This window comes from Cavenderia fasciculata (assembly GCF_000203815.1).
Source record: "Cavenderia fasciculata unplaced genomic scaffold Scf_Dfasci-G-b-205a01.r1-3, whole genome shotgun sequence".
NCBI classification, from domain to species: domain Eukaryota; phylum Evosea; class Eumycetozoa; order Acytosteliales; family Cavenderiaceae; genus Cavenderia; species Cavenderia fasciculata.
This window is the reverse complement of record NW_004457737.1, coordinates 177,229-196,348: the sequence shown is the minus strand read 5'-3', so window position 1 is coordinate 196,348 and position 19,120 is coordinate 177,229. Positions and strand designations below refer to the sequence as shown.

General features: G+C 35.9%; 6 protein-coding genes across 6 annotated transcripts; 4 read left to right on the top strand and 2 right to left on the bottom strand.

The window, feature by feature from the left end:
- Positions 1-54: 54 nt before the first annotated feature.
- Positions 55-6,883, top strand: DFA_02780 (uncharacterized protein; the record flags this gene model as incomplete). Its single annotated transcript, XM_004362331.1, has 9 exons — positions 55-79; positions 745-1,326; positions 1,445-1,810; positions 1,904-3,141; positions 3,363-3,388; positions 3,794-4,895; positions 4,976-5,197; positions 5,298-6,637; positions 6,721-6,883. The coding sequence occupies 9 exons, from the start codon at positions 55-57 to the stop codon at positions 6,881-6,883; spliced, it is 5,064 nt and encodes a 1,687-aa protein (XP_004362388.1).
- A 255-nt stretch (positions 6,884-7,138) lies between these two features.
- DFA_02779 (uncharacterized protein) lies at positions 7,139-8,599 on the top strand (the record flags this gene model as incomplete). Its single annotated transcript, XM_004362330.1, has 2 exons — positions 7,139-8,252; positions 8,286-8,599. The coding sequence occupies 2 exons, from the start codon at positions 7,139-7,141 to the stop codon at positions 8,597-8,599; spliced, it is 1,428 nt and encodes a 475-aa protein (XP_004362387.1).
- A 56-nt stretch (positions 8,600-8,655) lies between these two features.
- On the bottom strand, positions 8,656-12,483 carry DFA_02778 (uncharacterized protein; the record flags this gene model as incomplete). Its single annotated transcript, XM_004362329.1, has 1 exon — positions 8,656-12,483. One exon carries the CDS (start codon positions 12,481-12,483, stop codon positions 8,656-8,658), a length of 3,828 nt encoding a protein of 1,275 aa, XP_004362386.1.
- A 190-nt stretch (positions 12,484-12,673) lies between these two features.
- mvd (diphosphomevalonate decarboxylase) lies at positions 12,674-14,234 on the top strand (the record flags this gene model as incomplete). Its single annotated transcript, XM_004362328.1, has 3 exons — positions 12,674-12,712; positions 12,907-13,130; positions 13,250-14,234. 3 exons carry the CDS (start codon positions 12,674-12,676, stop codon positions 14,232-14,234), a joined length of 1,248 nt encoding a protein of 415 aa, XP_004362385.1.
- Positions 14,235-14,481: 247 nt separating this feature from the next.
- nvl (AAA ATPase domain-containing protein) lies at positions 14,482-17,314 on the top strand (the record flags this gene model as incomplete). The annotated part of the gene is made up of 2 exons (XM_004362327.1): positions 14,482-14,662; positions 14,739-17,314. The coding sequence occupies 2 exons, from the start codon at positions 14,482-14,484 to the stop codon at positions 17,312-17,314; spliced, it is 2,757 nt and encodes a 918-aa protein (XP_004362384.1).
- A 97-nt stretch (positions 17,315-17,411) lies between these two features.
- On the bottom strand, positions 17,412-18,853 carry lis1 (putative dynein regulator; the record flags this gene model as incomplete). Its single annotated transcript, XM_004362326.1, has 3 exons — positions 17,412-17,645; positions 17,724-18,714; positions 18,822-18,853. The coding sequence occupies 3 exons, from the start codon at positions 18,851-18,853 to the stop codon at positions 17,412-17,414; spliced, it is 1,257 nt and encodes a 418-aa protein (XP_004362383.1).
- Between the last annotated feature and the right edge of the window lie 267 nt (positions 18,854-19,120).

Here is a 19,120-nt window from a genome sequence, read left to right as displayed (position 1 = left end):
TATTATTTATATATACAATATTTATCTATCTATCTATTTTTTAAGAACGAATGAATGAATGAACTTATAAAGTTTCAAAGTATCTTTTATAAACACAAATCCATTTCATCGGTTCATCATCGACACCCACGTGTGATTCCAAACACAATCGATTGGCACATAGCATAATACCAACCAAACCCACCCATCAATATAATGTGGCATGAATGAACGAATGAAGCCAATCAATAGTCAACGGGTGAAACCTAACCCAATCGCAACTCCCACACGTGACTTTTGATCAGACCGACAAAACTAGCACCATCTCGATCTTCCCCCCCACAAACTCAAGAGCTTGTCGATTGCATTGAAATAATAATATTTAAAAAAGAAAACTATAATATAATATTGATCGGATCAATAATAATACTAATTAAAAATACTTAAACCTTTTTTCTTTAAAGTAAATTACTTTAAAAAAAATGAAATGGAAAGATCTCGATCTTCCCCTCTATTTAAAGTTTTTCAATGAAATTGCTTGTTGTCTGCCATTGTAAATTAATTTTCTTTTTTTTTTAAAATTATTTGAATTTATTGTTACTCAAGTCTATCTACTTTCTCACGTCACCCCTACTACTCCTACTTTTTATCTCCTCCCTCGTAATCATCATTTTAGTTTTAGTTTAGAGAGAAAGAAATAGAGAGAGATATATCTCATATATTCTTTATTTTTATTTTATTTATAATAGATAGATATTTAAAAAGAAGAACAAGTAGAACGTACAATTAAACAAAAAAGAAAGAAGATCTTTAAGATGTTTTACATAATTATCAACTTTATTCTATCGTTGTTTGGTGCATCACCAATTGGTAACAATAGCAATAACAGTAACAATAATAATAATAACAATAACAATGGCAATGGATCTGTTGTTCAAAAACAACAATTACAACAGTCACAAGACAATAATGGTAATAATCAATTGAATATAGAAATATTAAATAATAGTGTTCAACAACAACCTACTATTATTCAAAATAGTAGTAACAATAATAACAAAACATCTTCCTATTACTTTTCAGAAAAAGTTGTCATAGGAGATACCAAAGCTATAGAGACTGAAAAGAGACTACTTTCAAATCCATCGGAATTATCAAAAGATCCAATACCATTGTCTTATCCACCTACATCAACATCATCAACATCATTGAATCAAGAAGGTCAACAACAATTAAGTGGAATGGTTTTATTGTCTTTGGAAGATTTACCATTGAATACTCTGTACATTACTCCTGCCGGTCAACAACTCATTAGAATCAATGACTCTACTGTAAAATATGCTGATGGTAGGTTGGTTATATTTATTACTATTAATCTAATTTAATTACTTTATTTTGCATTACAATAATAATAATAATAACATCAAAAAACTAACCATTCCAATTCTTGAAATTAATTGTATAGGTGAATTATTTGAAATTGGTTCATCTTCAAAGAGAGCTCCTGATTTAACTTCTACTTCATCTACTGATAATAATGCCATTCAAATTGAAGAACAAAAGAAATTGGCAGAGGAAGAAGAAAAGAAGCGTAATGCTGAAGAGGTAGAAAGAAAGAGATTGGTTGCCGAACAAGAAAAGAAGAGATTGGCCGATGAGCAAGAAAAGAAGAGATTGGCAGATGAAGCTGAGAAAAAGAGACTGGCCGATGAAAAGAAGAAATTGGCAGATGAACAGGAAAAGAAGAAATTGGCTGATGAGGCTGAGAAGAGATTGGCTGATGAAGCCGAGAAGAAGAGATTGGCTGATGAACAAGAAAAAGAAGAAATTGGCAGATGAACAGGAAAAGAAGAGATTGGCCGATGAAGCTGAGAAAAAGAGATTGGTTGATGAACAAGAAAAGAAGAAATTGGCAGATGAACAGAAAAGAAGAGATTGGCCGATGAAGCTGAGAAGAAGAGATTGGCAGACGAGCAAGAAAAGAAGAGATTGGCCGATGAAGCTGAGAAAAAGAGACTGGCCGATGAACAGGAAAAGGCACGTTTGGCTGCTGAAGAAGCCGAGAGAAAGAGATTGGCTGATGAATCAGAGAGACAAAAAGAAGCTGAAAGAAAGAGATTGGCAGAAGAAGCTGAGAAGAAACGTTTGGCAGACGAACAAGAAAAGGTACGTTTGGCTGCTGAAGAAACTGAAAGAAAGAGATTGGCAGAGGAAGCTGAAAAGAAGCGTTTAGCCGATGAACAAGAAAAGAAAAGACTTGAAGCTGAAGAGGCCGAAAGAAAGAGATTGGCTGATGAAGCTGAAAAGACTCGTTTGGCAGCTGAAGAAGCCGAGAGAAAGAGATTGGCAGAGGAATCAGAGAGACAAAGACTTGAAGCTGAAGAAGCCGAAAGAAAGAGATTGGCTGATGAAGCCGAGAAAAAGAGATTGGCAGATGAAGCTGAAAAGAAGAGATTGGCAGAAGAGGAAGCCGAGAGAAAGAGATTGGCCGATGAAGCTGAGAAGAAGAGATTGGCAGACGAGCAAGAAAAGACACGTTTGGCAGCTGAAGAATCTGAAAGAAAGAGATTGGCCGATGAAGCTGAAAAGAAGAGATTGGCAGACGAACAAGAAAAGAAGAGATTAGCTGATGAAGCTGAGAAGAAGAAGAGATTGGCAGATGAAGCAGAAAAGAAGAAACAATCAGCAGAGGATTCAGCAGAAAAGAAAAAGACAATTGAAAAACGTAATAGAGAACAAGAGGGGGATGACGACCAAAGAGATCACAAGAGATTGGTACATCTTACACTTGAAAGACCAAACAAAAAGGGAAGAAAGAAACCATTAAAGAGATTATCACAACATCCAGCTGTCAAGGAAGTAGTCAGTTACTCCAAGGCTGGAAATGATGATGACGAATCGGCAACATCCACATCGACCTCTACCACATCATCATCATCATCATCACCAGTTAGATTACCAGGTATGGGTATGCCATTACCAGGCCTCAATCCAACTGGTGGTCATCCACCTGTTGCCAATAAATATGGTGGTGTAGCCATGATGCCAGCTGGATTTGATTTGGGTGCCGTCAAATTAAAGAAACAAGCTGGAGCCTCTCCTTCACAATCACCACAAAAACCAGCTGCTGAACAACCAACTGAACAAGTTGATTTCCGTAGTGTATTAAAGAAAAAACCATCCAATTAATTAATTTAAAAATCAACCTTTATCATCATTCATCATACATTTTGACACAAATATAATATAATAATAATCACCATCCATCCATCCATCAATCAATCAAACCACCCATTTAAACCAAAAAATTGTTGTAATTTAAAAATCAAAAGAAAATAATAATAATAATAATAAATATAAATAAATCCACCTGACCTTTCTAGTCTATCGTATGGTTGGAAAAAGTAAAGTAATACCTACTCATGTTTGGTCACGTGCAAAGGAGAGAAGAGACCCTTGTCTGAAAATGGATTGTGTTTTTTTTTTTTTTTTTGTTGAAAAAGCGGTTATGGTGCTCATGATCGGATGCGTTTTGTCCTTTTGTAAAAGTTGGGCATAAAGTATTTTTACAAATCTTAATAAGAACAGATAGTTAGTTAGTTAGCTAGCTATCGATCACCATATACATCAAATAATAATAATAATAATAATATATAATTTATATATATATAATCTAATATCATCACTTTATTGTATTTCACCTTTCAATAAAGATAGATATTTTAAAATATCAAAACACAACACCACATCCCGCACATTCCACACATTCATTCATTCCCTTTCATCATTTGTTTCATAGTAGTCATATATATAGAGAAGAAAAAGAAGAATATACAAATAGATTTGAAATGAGAATAGGAGCCAATAGAATAAAACTACCGAGTCCTCCACCATCTCCTATTCTTTCACATAACAACAACCCAGATCAACCACAAGAACAAGAACAAGATAACAATACAACGCAGACTGCAGTTGCTGCAGCTGCAGTAGTCTCATCGACAACAGAATTAGCATCATCACCAACATCATCATCATCTTCATCCGTTGCAACTATATCTACATTGGAATTGGTCAATGTCGACGTCAGTGATAGTCAACAAACAACAACAATGAGTCAACATAAATCAGTACCAGTATCAAGTGTACAACCATCAAAATCATCACCAAATATTATAGCAAGTAGTCAACATCAACATACAGCATCATCACCATCACTAAAAGGAGTAGCTACTATCGGAGCAAGTACATCAAGGTCATCCAATGCATTAGTACACCAAAAAAAGGTTGGAGGACCAAATGAAATATACCAATTATTGGCAGAACAAAAGTTGACAGAGACTGATATTTGGGGAGGTCATCCAGATATCTTCCCCGTCTTTTGTCAATACAACTTGGATAATATGAATGTTGGTGGTGGTGGTGGTATACAATCTGGCAGTTCTACAATGTCATTATCATCAGCTGCTGCTCATTTAAATGGTGGTGGCGGTGGAAACAATTCTGGAGAAGGAGGACATGTATTATCAGTAAATTTCCCAACAGATATGAAATCAGAATTTGGTGAAGTTAGGAAACGTAGTTACAAGATTGCAAAGAAATTGACGGTTGCACAAACAGTCAATCTAATTTGCCGTAGACAACAGATAAAAGAACCAAGACGGTTCTGGTTATCAACGATCATGGGATGTATAATGAATGACGATATATTACTTTCAACCTATGGATTTGGAACATTCTTTAAATCATGGGAACTCAATCTAGTACCAAAACAAAGATACCTAGATCAAATTGAAACTGATTCTCCGTCACTAGCAACCGGTGATTTTGTAGTAGATTTTACTCTACCTCCTCTAACTCAATTTGGTGGTTTAAAAAAGAAAAGAATTAAAGTTGATTCTAATCTTTCAATATTTAATGTATGCAAACCATAAATATTAATCATCATATATAAACTACTATACTATACTAACAATCAATTATATATATATATTTTTAGATACTAGAAAAAATATGTAACAAATATAAAGTTGAAGAACCAGAAAGATTTTCATTAATTACAAATGAAGAGTTCCCATTGGTTTTAAATTTAGATGCTACTCTAAGTCATTATGGTTTGGGTAGTAAAATATCGACAATGGAATTATCAATTGTATTTAATGAATTTATTCCTCCCTATTCCATTCGTAACAAATATATTCCATCTCATGGTGTTTTCCAAGTATGCTAATAATAATACAAAATATATATATATATATATATATATATATATAATATGTTTGTTGTCTCCCAACTAACCAATCCTTGTTTATTTTAATTAGGTAGGAAATATTAATCCAAAACAACAAAAAGCAGTAATAGTAGATTTAGAGAATAAGTTATTTGAATCAATGATATTAAATGAAGAGATGGTATCAAATATTAAACAAATATCATCGGATGCAAGGGAAAAAGAGTCACAGTTGACAAGTCAAATCAACCAAATGGAGGTCAGTCACAATGCAGTCATGTCAACGATTGTTGAACAACTCACTAAATTCAAAGAGACGTTTATGCGTGAAAAGGAAAAGTATAATCGTGAGATTAGTTATCTTACAGATGAACGTAATACTTTGACAGAGACATTGGATCGATTGGGTGAAAAGATGCGTCAAGATGCTGATGAATTTGAAAAGACGTTGTTTAAAGAGAAATCAGAACACCAAGAAACATCGTTGCGACTCAATCATGCACTCGAACAACAACGACAGGAAAACAAACGATTGGAAATTGCTATCAAGGAGCAGGAAGAAAGTCATCTCGAGGAAATGGAACAAAAACAATTGGAAATGACAGAGTCTAGAGATTATTATGAATCAAAGATATCGTCGTTGATGACAAGTCATAGACAACAATCAGAACAAAAGGAACGTGAAAAGACAGAGATGCGACACTACTATGAAACACGTCTTGGTGATATCGATCAACAAAGACAAGAAGAGGAAAAGAGATTAAATGATATTTATAATTCAAGTTTGACGTCGGCCGATGTTATAAGTAGTGCTGTCAGTCCCGATACATTACATTTCGAACACATCGAGACTCATATGAGTCAAGAAAACTCTGAAGAGATGGAAAAACTAAGACTGACAATTGAAAGAATGAGTATGGAAATCAAGGAACGTGATGTTATTATCAAGACTGTTTATCCTAAAAAGATTGATGCACTCGAGAAAAAGGTCAAGTTGTTGGAACAACGATACAGCGATGCAGAGTTGCTGGCAGCTCAACGTGCACTAGAGATTGAACAAAAAACAGGACAATTGGAGCAACTAAGAGCCGTCGAACTCAAGCAACGACAAACTATCGATACTACCACCACACAATTACGTGAAGAAGAGAGACGTCACAGAGCCGTCCAAAACGATCTTACCAACACACTCGCAGAACTCGAAGCTGAAAGATCCAATGTAGCACGTCAAAAGAAACAACTTGAAGAATTGGAACAAGCCAAGCTACAACAAGAAATTCAATTCAAACAAAAAGAAGCCAACTACCTTTATGAAATTGAAGAACTCAAGAAACCAAAACCACCTCCCATGCCAACTTACAAGATTGATAAACCAAAACCACTTAATGGTAATGGTAAAACATCTGAAACTGAAATAAGAGATGTTAGAACGTAAGAATTAAGAAAAAGAAAATGAAAAAAAAAGAAAAAGAAAAAAGAATAGAAATTTATTTATTTATTTAATTATTTTGTAGTGGATTAAAAGCAGTTGTTCATCAAACAATCCAAAGAGAACCAACTATTGCAGGTGTAGCAGATCTATTGTTCATATCTTTACAAAAGAGATTTGCTTCAATGAATCAAACAGATATCGAAGATTTGGATGATGACGATGATGATGAATTTGAATTTGATTAATTATAATCAAAATGCAAGGGTGATCAACCATCGATCCATCTATCCATATTTATTTATTTAAAAAATATATTTTTGTAATAATAATAATAAAAAAAAAAACAAAGTAATACTAATAATCAAAAATATTATTGTAATATTACGATTCCCCATTAATAATATATATCATTGTTGAATCTTTTTTAAAACCTAGTATTTTTTCTTTTTTTCTTTTTGAAACTTTCAGTGACATTATTTTTTTATTTACTGCTAACCGTAATGACTGATTCATTATTAAATTTACCTAATCTACCATGGGTAATACAATCAGAGATTATTTATGTACTATGTAATTATAAAAAGAATCAAGATCATAAACAAATCAAACCAAGTGATTTGTTTGATGTGGCTGGTGTATCGAGAGCTTGGAGACAAGCAACTAAAGCATCGTCTAGTATATGTTGGTACGTCAACATGGATATTTACTATCTCCAAGACTACCGACTACACTCTGAGAACCCTCTCAGTCTATTGTCGGGACTCAGTCATACAGTGAATGTATCCATCTTTTACCCAACAAGTGGTCGCACCAAGAGAAACAAAGAATATGCAGATACTCATCTCGAATGGTTTAAAGAACATATCGTCAATAGAATTTCTCTTCTATCTATTGATAAAGAAGAGACATCAGAGTGGTTAGATATCTTTAATTCAAGTCAAACGATCACACAGTCTCTCAAAGAAATGTCTAAATTTAATGATATCTATTCGGTGCCACTCGAATTGTATCATGGTTTGACAAAGGTGTATCTAGATTTCGCAATGACTCCATGTAAAGAGATATGTCGTGTATTAAAGAGTTGTCATAATCTCTTGTCTCTTACTATCGATGTTACTGAATGTCAAGATCTCAAAGATGCAGACATGGTCAAGTTGTTTTCAAGTATACCTCGCAATATTACCAAACTACGATGGGGTAGTCAACAATACAAACCACCGTATATCTCTCATGTTCAACCTCTCCCATTCCACCTATTACCAAAGTCTATTCAACACCTCTATATTTGGGATCCTAGTCAATGTACCAGAGAATACATTGAACATGTACAAGCCAACTCTACAACAATATCATCAATCTCCCAAAGAGGTATCTCTACCCAACAATCGATTGACTTTTTATCATCACCATCGTCTACCATCAAACGACTACACCTTTCACTCCAAGAACAAACACCATTCTCAATCACAGGAAAACCATTGGTTCCAGCATCACTAGAGATTCTAAAACTCGAAGTTAAAAGATACATTGATTTATCGGATCAAATAGATTGTATTTTCAAGTCAAGCGGTCCATTACCAAACCTCCATACTATTATTGCCGATCCACTCGAATGTATTCTCACACCGCTTATTTTATTTATTCAAGCCAGTCAATCACTTCGAGTAATTGATTTTTATGCAGTTTCCTTTACAACATCTTTTGATCAAGGTATCGACTCTTTATTGACAGCAATTACCAATAGTTCATCGGTGGAAAGACTATACTTTAGAAGGTCTCTGACCAACCCTAACTATATCGTTGACCTCATCAAAAACTACATACCATCCATCAAATACATGTCATTGGCTTCAACCGTCCTTCAACAAAATAATGATATGATTATTTTCAATTTAAAAAATTGTCTTGAAATTGATCTCTCATCATATAATTTAAAAGGAAAGTTAATTAAAGAAATATAAATTAAAGAAATAATTATAATTTAATTTAATATAATATAATACGTGGATAATAAATTTTATTTGAATACAATCTTTAAAATTTCATCATGATAGAAACCAAATGATAAAGCAGCCACTACTGAACCAAGTATAGAAATGAATTTAAGCTGAGAAGTTTCTTTTTCTTTTTTGTTTGATGAATATTTAGATGTTGGTTTCTCCTCGTTTTCTTCTTCTTGTTGTTCTTCAGTTTCTCTTGATTGTGATCTTTCAAATGGAACTTTATATACGGCTCCAAAGATATCGCTGAATGGAGCTCGTAGCTTGTGACCTGTTGGAATGAAAAATCCCTTTTTTTGATCATAAACGATCTTGTCAAGACGGGAAATGGATCGATAGATAGGTTGAGTCTTTGATAATCTAAAAAATTCTCTTTGAATTGTTCGATGATGAAAACCACGTTCATCATATGAATTTGGTTCAAATGGTTCTAATTCATTTTGTTGTTGTTGAGTAGAAGGTTGTATTTCTTGTTGTTGTTGAGGTTGTTGTTGTTGTTGAGGTTGTTGTTTTTGTTGTTGATGTTGTTGATGGGGATATGATTCTTGAGGTAATGAAGATTCCTTTTGGTTTCCAAGTTCTGCAAGCAATTCCTTTGGATATAAATCATATGCTTTTATAAAGAGTCCATGCTTTTGTTGAATTGGGTTGCCAAGGATGGTTTTTAGAGGCAAGGTATGGTCGATCGATCTGATTTCATTTAATGCATCAAAAAAAGTGGGAGAAAACCCAAAGCTTGTACCTCTGAAGCTGCTGTATGATGAAATTTCAGCCAAACGGTCTCGGACGCCGGTGGGCAAACCTTCGAGGGCAAGGATTGCTTTTTTACCAAGAAAGAACGTTTTGTTGTAATAGCAAGCCAAATCAGAAAAGGGTACTTGGGTTTGCATGAGTGATACGATATACTTGGTATTTATAGCGGCTTGAATGAATGGTTCCAAAGTAGATGGTGGACATTGTTTCTTTTTGATGAATCGAAGAGCATCTCTCATTACTCTTTCAAAGCCATACAACTTTGCAGCAAAAAATGATCGTTCCTTGAATTCTGCGTTGTTTGCTTGTAAGAGTTTTCGAATGCGACTGGTTGATTTGATAAATGATGGTTGTAACGAATTCCATTTCAAATAAACGGTATCGACCTTGGCCGTTTCTCCCTCGGTTTTGACGAGCTTGGTTTGATTTGGGAATCTGCCAGATTTTTCCACCAAATCTACTACACAATTGGCATATGCTTGTTGTTCCGATGGAAATGAGCCTTCTATTACTATAAGACATCCCAAAGCCAACTGCACCATTTCAAATTCATCTTGTGAAAGTGCAACATCATCTCTATCGGCTAAAAGTTCAAATAGATTGGTTCCCAATAAATCTACTGCAATGGCTGTTGGTAGTGGCTTGATAACTGATGCGGATGTTACTTCATTTGCATCTTCGACTGCGATTGTTTCAGTAGTTGTTGGTGGTGTTGTTATATTAGTTGTTGTTGTTGATGTTGTTGATGTTGTTGGTGTTGTTGTTGTTGTTGGTTCAATAATAGTTATTGGTGGTAATTTGTTTGTTGCTGTTGTTCCAGTAGATTCAAAATGGCGTTTATGGATATGAATCATCTTGTAAAGGCTGCGCGCAAAAGGAATGGATTTTGATAGACCTCTGGCTTCATCATAGTTGAGAGAAACGTAGGCGCTATCATCTTTGGAGACAAAATATTTCATCTTTTCAAGTTGTGGGATGTGTTGAAGGAACCTGTCCTTTCCAAAAGTCGATATAAGAGCAATGAGGCTCTCGAGGCACTTGTTTGACGACCATCTGATTAATTCTGTTACTTCTTTCTCTCTCTCTAATTGCTTTTGGACTCTTACCCAGTAGCCCATTGATACAGACATAAACTCTCCCAATTCAAGCAGTTTTTTAATATCAATGACTCCATCTTTCATTTCTACTTGAATTTTGATTGCAAGTTGGTATGCTAGTTCGTATGGGAATTTCATTTGTTCTTTTACATTTTCTATTGTATCTATTGTTGTTATTGGTGGTGTTATTGTTGGCGTTATTGTTGGTGTTATTGTTGGTTGTTGTTGTTGTGGTGATTGAAGATAGATGAAAGACTCAAAACTATCCAATTTCTTTTGAATTGTATCTTGTCGCTGTAAAATGGATTTTTGATTGACCAACAACATATCAAAGGCTTGTTGTGACTTGTTTTCATTTAATTGGCCAATAATAGACTTCATCAATGTGACGCTCTGTGCAATCTCTCCTTTATAGTTGAAGATCCCTTTGGATTCAGCCCTAAGACTGTCAACGTTATGTTTGAGTTGTCCAATCAACAACTCTAGTCTTATATTTGATGCATCCCTTGGGTGCATAGAGGGTTTGTTTGTAGGGACAAAAGATGATGAACGTGGTAATTCAATATGATTGATAGGGTTGTCATTTTCCTTTGAATCATGATCACCATCTATTACTTGATCATCATTTTCTTTTTTGAGAATGCTATCTGTATTATCAATACTATCAGTTTTGTTGTTGTTTTCAATGTTAATATTATCTTTTTGTTGCTCTGATTTGTTGATTTGAATATTATTATTATCATTATTATTATTATTATCACTGCTATTATTATGATTATTATTATTATTATTATTATTAAATAAGTCTGGAAGAACAAATTGTTGTTGGATTGGAGGAATGGGTGGGTCCGAAATAATATTTTTGTTTGATTCAACACCAGTTGTTCTATGTCTTCGAGGGATCTTTATAAGAAGTGTTTTGTTGGCTATTGCCATTGATATAACACTTGATGGAGTAGACTCTTCAACTTTTAAAGAGGATGATAATGATGGTGGGGAGAGATCTTGTTGAGGAATAGATTCCAAGACTGAGGTTGAGTTTGTTGTTGTTGTAGTTTCTATTGTTGACTGGTTCAAATCAGTGTCGGGGTTCAACGATGAGGATGGGGATGAGGTTTGTACCTCCTCATGGCGTTGCGCTCTCCTTTGTCTTCTTCTTTCTTTAATTTCTGCTCGTTTTCCTCTTCTGGCTCGCTTTCCATGGGGATCATTATGTTGACCTTCTTCTTCCTCTTCCTCCTCTTGTTGTTCTTGATTGGTATCTGTTGTTGAAGGTTCTTTTGTTGTCGAACGGTTCGAATCAATGTCAAGGTTCAATGATGAGGATGATGATGATGATGATGATGGTGGGGAGAGATCTTGTTGAGGAATAGATTCCAAGACTGGGGTTGGGTTTGTTGTCATTGTAGTTTCTTTTGTTGTCGAACCAGTGTCAAAGTTCAATGATGGTGATGAGTATGAGGTATGTACCTCTTGCTCGGCTTGTCGTTCTTTTCTAGCTATAGCTCTTTCTCTTCTCCCTTTTTTGGCTCGCTTTCTATAGGGATCACTGGGATAGTTACGTCTCCCTTCCTGTTCATCTACATGATTGGTATCGATCGATGAGTGAGCAGCAGCAGCAGCAGTAGTAGTAGTAGTAGTAGTAGATGATTGATATGACAAAGGGGTGGTATTCTTGAATGAAAAGTTCTTTCTAGACCCTCCTCCTCCTCCTCCCCCTCCCTTCTTTGATAACGACGATGAAGATGAATCAAAATGTCTTGAGATATTACGAGGTCTACTCGATGATCGACTTGACCTGCCTGAATACGACGATGACGACGATGATGATGATGAAGAGTGGTAGTAGTTGCAATGATGATGATCATCATCAACGGTCGGTTGCTGTGTAAACGACGATAATAAACTAGTCGAGTTACGAACGGATAGCAAGTTTGAACTGACGACTGTCTGTTGCAAAAGACATCTGCTTCCCACCACACCAATTCTTAGCATGTTGTTGTTGTTGTCGTCGTTATTGGTGTTCTATACGGACATTAATTAATAAAGTTGTGTACCACCTCAAATATATATATTGATCACGACAAAGGAAGAAAAAAAAAATACAAAATTTTGAAGTTCGAATTGATGATGTGTTGTACAACAATATACAGTTCGTTTAAATCAGCTGTCAATCTCGAACGGAATGCATTTATTCAAACTATGTTTTAGTGACTTTGTTAAAGTTACTAAAAGTATCGACAATACTAGTCATTCGCTCTATTATTATTGCTTTTCGAGACCACTCTAAAGATTATATCTCCAAAAAAAATAAAAAAATCGTTGTTCTGCCTTTTGAGTTCAACGCTGAAAAACAGTTTTCTTTTTATAGTTTATTAGTATTGTTGTTGTTTGATTTCTATATAGTTTTCTAAATAGTTAGTTACTAGTAATAATAATAATAACAGTATGTTGGCATCAGTAACTTGTACAGCTCCAGTTAATATTGCAACCATCAAATATTGGGGAAAGAGAGATGAAAACTTGATCCTTCCTCTCAACTCTTCACTCTCTGGTACTTTACATCAAGACGACTTAAAGACTACCACTACTGCTGTTGCATCTGAATCTTTTGAAGAAGATGCTCTTTGGTTAAATGGAAAGTATGTAATGATAGATATATATATATAGTAGTTTGTAGTAGTAGTCAGATGATGATTAGTAGTATATAGAGAGATATATTATATAGTGTTAACACTCGATTGATCATATGTATTTATAGAAAAGAAGATGTTAATAGTGTAAGATATCAAAATGTATTAAAGACAATTAGATCAAGAGCTACAAAGTTGATGGACAAGAAACACTTTGTTCACATTTGCTCGATCAATAACTTCCCAACCGCTGCCGGTTTGGCTAGTTCAGCCAGTGGTTATGCTTGTTTGGTATACGTGTTGGCACAGTTGTACGGTGTAGAGGGTGACGTGTCGTCGATTGCTCGTCTCGGCAGTGGTAGTGCATGTCGTTCGATGTTTGGTGGATTCGTCAAATGGGAGATGGGTACCAAGGCAGACGGCAGCGACAGTATCGCCGTGCAGGTTGCACCAGAGTCACACTGGCCCGACATGAACATCATCGTGTTGGTCGTCAACGACAAGAAGAAGGAGACCAGCTCGACCGACGGTATGCAACGTTCGGCTCAAACCTCGGCCATGATGAAGGAGCGTTGTGCCACCACCGTCCCCGAACGTATGGTCACCATCGAGCGTGCCATCCAAGAACATGATTTCCAAACATTTGGCGATATAACCATGAAGGATTCGGACGACTTCCACGAGGTCTGTGCTACTACCGACCCCCCAATCTACTACCTCAACGACACTAGTCGTTACATTATGAATTTGATCCATCGTTACAACAAGCTTGCCGGCTCTGTTCGTTGCGCCTACACTTTTGACGCCGGACCGAACGCCTGTATCTACCTCCCACAAGAGAGTGTCGCCGAAGTGCTCTCCCTCTTTTTGAAGCACTTCCCAGCCGGCGAAGGTGTCCAAAACTACTACAGAGGCACCGACGAGGTCTTTGCCAAGGTCAACGACTACCAACCACCCAAAAATATGCACACCCTCTACACTCCCGAAGTCACCTTCCCCAACTCTCTCAAATACATCCTCCACACCCGTGTTGGTCCAGGTCCAAGAATCCTTTCAGATTCTGAATCTTTAATTAACCTTGAAACTGGTTTACCAAAAGTCTCTCAACAATAATCAAATAATAATAATAACAACAACAATCAACAACAACAATCCACTTTCCAAAATATTAGAAAACAAATAAATTAATTCAAATTTTAATTACGTAATTAATATTATTCCATCAATAATTATTTCATGTACTTTGATTATAATCAAAAAAAAAAAAAAAAAAAAAACGAACAAAGACGAAAGTTTGTCGGTCGTTTTTTTCTAAACTCAATTTTAATATTACAAAGATAGATAGATACAAATACACACAATGGTTATTAAAAAGAGACCATCACAAAACATAGATAACAAATTAATTGAAAGAATTGAAGCGCTCGATTTCGACAATTCAGAGTTTGTAGATGTTGACGAGATCTCCAATGCTCTTAGGCAAAAGTATAGTGAATACAATAGAAAACCTGCTAAAGCATTTCAAATTATTGTTGAAAGAGGTATGTAGAATATAGAATATAAAGTGATGAATGATCATTATCTCTAATATATTTGTTTGATTGATTGATTCTAAAGCTGTCGAGGTAATGTTGGCAAGAGCTGCTGATAATGAAGATGCAGAAGATGATGACCAAGTAGAAAGTGGTGATCAAGGTGATCAAGATCAACAACAACAACAACAACAACAACAAGATCAACAAGTAGTACTTATTGAAGATGATGATAATAGTAGTAATAGTAATAATAATAATAGTCAACAAGATGATAAAATGGATACTAGTACTCCTGTTAAATCAGCAACCACTGGTAACACTGCTGCTGGTAGCTCACTTAACAATAGATTAACAGATAAATATAAACAAGTATCATCAACCATACAATACAAAGAAGAAGATTTCATTCCTTTATCAACTGCTACTTCACAAAATCAAAATGGTAAAAGAAATAGAGACAACAATAATAATAATAATAATAACAAAAATAATAATCAACAAAATAATAATAACAATCAAAATAATAATAATAATAATCAAAATGATAATAATGGACTTGGTAAAAAGAAACCAAGAAAATCAATATCACAATCATCATCTTCTTCATCATCAAATGGTAATAATAATGATTTAAATAGAATTGGAGTTGTACCAAATGTTGATTTTAGTTGTATTGGTGGATTGGAACATGTTATTAAAGAGATTAGACAACAAATTGAATTCCCACTATCACATCCTGAAATCTATCTTCATTTGGGTGTTGAACCTCCAAGGGGTATCTTGTTGCATGGACCACCTGGATGTGGAAAGACATTGTTGGCAAACTGTATTGCTGGTGAACTCAAGGTACCACTCATTTCAATTAGTGCCCCAGAAATTACTAGTGGTATGTCTGGAGAGTCTGAAGCAAAGATTAGACAATTGTTTGCTAGTGCCGTCGAACAATCACCATGTATAGTATTCATCGATGAAATCGATGCAATTGCACCAAAACGTGAAAATGCCTCAAAGGAAATGGAACGTCGTATCGTTGCTCAACTCCTTACTTGTATGGATTCTCTTACCCTACAATCAAAAGGTAATACTCCAACAAAACAAGAAGATGATTTGGATTTCGATGAGAATAATGGAGATGTATCTGTACCAGTACCCGTTAAAAAAGGACATATTGTTGTAATTGGTGCAACAAGTAGACCTGAATCATTGGATCCTGCTTTACGTATGGGTGGTAGATTCGACAAGGAGATTACATTGGGTGTACCTGATCAAGCTGCACGTTCACGTATCCTACAAGTCATCACTAGAAAGATGAGATTGGCTGCTGGATTTGACTATGAAGAGATATCTAGTCTTACACCAGGGTATGTCGGTGCTGATCTCAATCTACTTGCACAAGAAGCTGCCACCTTTTCCATTATCCGTGTGTTTGACCAAATGTCTGGTACCGGTTTGGGTGTAGATGGTGTCGCCAGTGCTCTTGGTGCTGCTATTGCCAGTGCTGGAACATCGGGCATGTCGGTCGTTGATTTCCTCAAAGACATGAAGACACCGCTGAGCAAGGAACAGTTGGAAAACATGTACATTGAAATGGACGATTTCAAAAAGGCAACTAAAAAGGTACAACCCTCTGCCAAACGTGAAGGTTTTGCCACTATTCCCAACGTTACTTGGGAGGATATTGGTGCTCTAACTGGCATTAGAGAAGAGTTGACCAAGACTATTCTCCGTCCCATCAAATACCCAGGTATCTACAAAAAGATGGGTATTGACTCACCTGCCGGTGTACTCATGTACGGCCCACCAGGTTGTGGTAAGACCTTGCTCGCCAAGGCCGTCGCTGCAGAATGTCAAGCCAACTTTATCTCTGTCAAGGGACCGGAACTACTCAACAAGTATGTCGGTGAGTCTGAACGTGCTGTGCGTCAAGTGTTTTCACGTGCCTCTGCGTCGGCACCATGCGTCATCTTTTTCGATGAGTTTGATGCTCTTGCACCCAAGCGTGGGTCCGAGGGTAGCCAAGCCACCGAGCGTGTCGTCAACCAACTGCTCACCGAAATGGACGGTCTCGAGAAACGTAGTGAAGTGTTTATCGTCGCTGCCACCAACAGACCCGATATTATCGATCAGGCTATGCTCCGTCCCGGACGTCTCGACAAACTCCTCTACGTTCCACTACCAACACCCCAAGAACGTGTCGATATTCTCCGTACGCTCACCAACAAGATTCCACTTGGCCAAGACATTAATCTCGAGACTGTTGCCCACGACCAACGTTGTGAGGCCTTTTCAGGTGCCGATCTATCGCTCCTTGTCAAAGAAGCCGGTATGTCTGCCTTGGACAGAGGATTTGATGCTCTTCAAAGCAATCCCAAAACATCGACTGCCACAGCCAACCATGTCATGTCACCCGTTTCAATGGCCGATTTTGACTATGCACTCACCAAGACCAAACCATCAGTTTCTAAAAAGGATGAATTAATGTATCATAAATTATATTCAAACATTAAACAATCAAGACAAGATAAAAAACAACAACAACAAACTATTACTTTAAATAATCCAAATATTCAACCAATTCAACAACCAATCATTGAAAATATTAATATTAATAATAACAATACTGATAATACTACAAATCAACCAATGGATTTGAAATAAATTAAATTAAATTACACAAAATATATGATTGTATTTGATTTGTTGTTTGTTTTGATTTTTATAATATTTAAATTTATTTTTTTAATCTAATTATTTATTAACCTAATTTCCAAACTTTAATAACATCATCTACACCTCCTGTAGCAATATGAGGATTATGTGAACAAAAATCTAAACATGATACAAAATGACTATGAGCATCGTTTATAGTTTTTATACATCTTCCCTGTGCAATATCCCAAACTCTGATTGTTTTATCATCCCCAACACTTAATAAATACTTTCCGCATGGGTGGAATCTAACTGATCTTACCCAATTATCATGTCCAATCTAGAAATAAATACAAATAAATAGAAATAAATAAAATATTAATCATCTATTATTCTTTTTGTTTTATCTATTTCTTACATAAGTTTGTAAACAACGACCAGTTGCAATTTCCCAAATCTTTATAGTTTTATCTCTTGAACCTGTAGCCAAATAACCTGATTGACCAAATGAAGTACCACCAGCACCAACTTTAGCCCTCGTTCTTCCCTCTGCAGTAGAGAGGAGAGAACCTGGAATTTCTACAATGTTTGCCGGTGAAAAGGCAACACATTCGACGACATGACTGTGTTCTCTAAAAGTCATTATACACTCGCCCTTGGCCAAATTCCAGAGACGCGCAGTTTGATCCGAACTACAACTAGCTATACAAGTGCCGTCCTCAGAGACGACGATGCGACGAACCCAGTCCTCGTGGCCGGTCATCGTCTTGACACAGTAGCCCGTAGCCACCTCCCACACCTTGATGGTCTTGTCACGCGAAGAGCTGACCAACTGGTCGCCACTTGGGAGAAACTTGACACAACTGACATTGTGGTCGTGGCCATGAAGTGTTTTGGTATTGTCGTAAGTCTGAAAATCCCACAGCTTAATCGTAAGGTCGGCCGAACACGAAGCCATGACGTTACCCGTCTTGTCAAAATCAATGTCTTGCACTGCATTGGTGTGACCCTTCATTGTGCGTTCAAACTCTCCGCTGTCAAAGTCCCATACCTTCATGGTGGCATCTTCAGATGCCGACACCAACAGTGAAAACGATGGATGGAATCTGACGGCATTGATACAATTACGATGTCCTGTGAGTGTGTGTTTCTCGGGTGGACGAGGCAATGCATCCTCCTTGCCTCGACGTGCGGCACTTCCTCGTCCGCCTGCGTTCAATTCCTCTTCCAACTGTACAACCTTTGCCTCCAAATCCATCACCTTTTTTTGTAATCTAATGACAGACGTCCATTTCTTTTCCAATAATCCTTTCTTCTTTGGATCAATCTCTACATTGGTTTCTTTTTTAAATTCTTCCAAACTTGTATTATATCCTGAAGTTTCTAAATAATCTAATATTGCTCCATTCCTACAAACATTAAATTAAATAAAAACAAATATAAGTAACTGAATTCATCATCATCATTCATCATCGTTACCCTTCTCTCTCTCTCTCTCTCTCTCTATCTAACTTACAATTCCTCTTTTTGTTTATTTGTAAGAACCATTTTTGTTTTCTTTTTTTGTTTACTCTTCTATCCTTCTATCTCTTTGTATTTGTAATATTATACATATATGTTGTTTCAAATTAGTAGTAGTCGTAATATAATGATTCTAATGTTTGATTGTAGTAATAGTAATAGTAATAGTAGTTGTATAGTTGTTTATATCTATTTGTATATAGTATAAAAGTGTATGTTAATAATAAAGTCCGTATAGTATAGGTAGTTTAGTTTGAGCTGATATTTTTAAAAAGTTTGAAGAAATAAGAGACT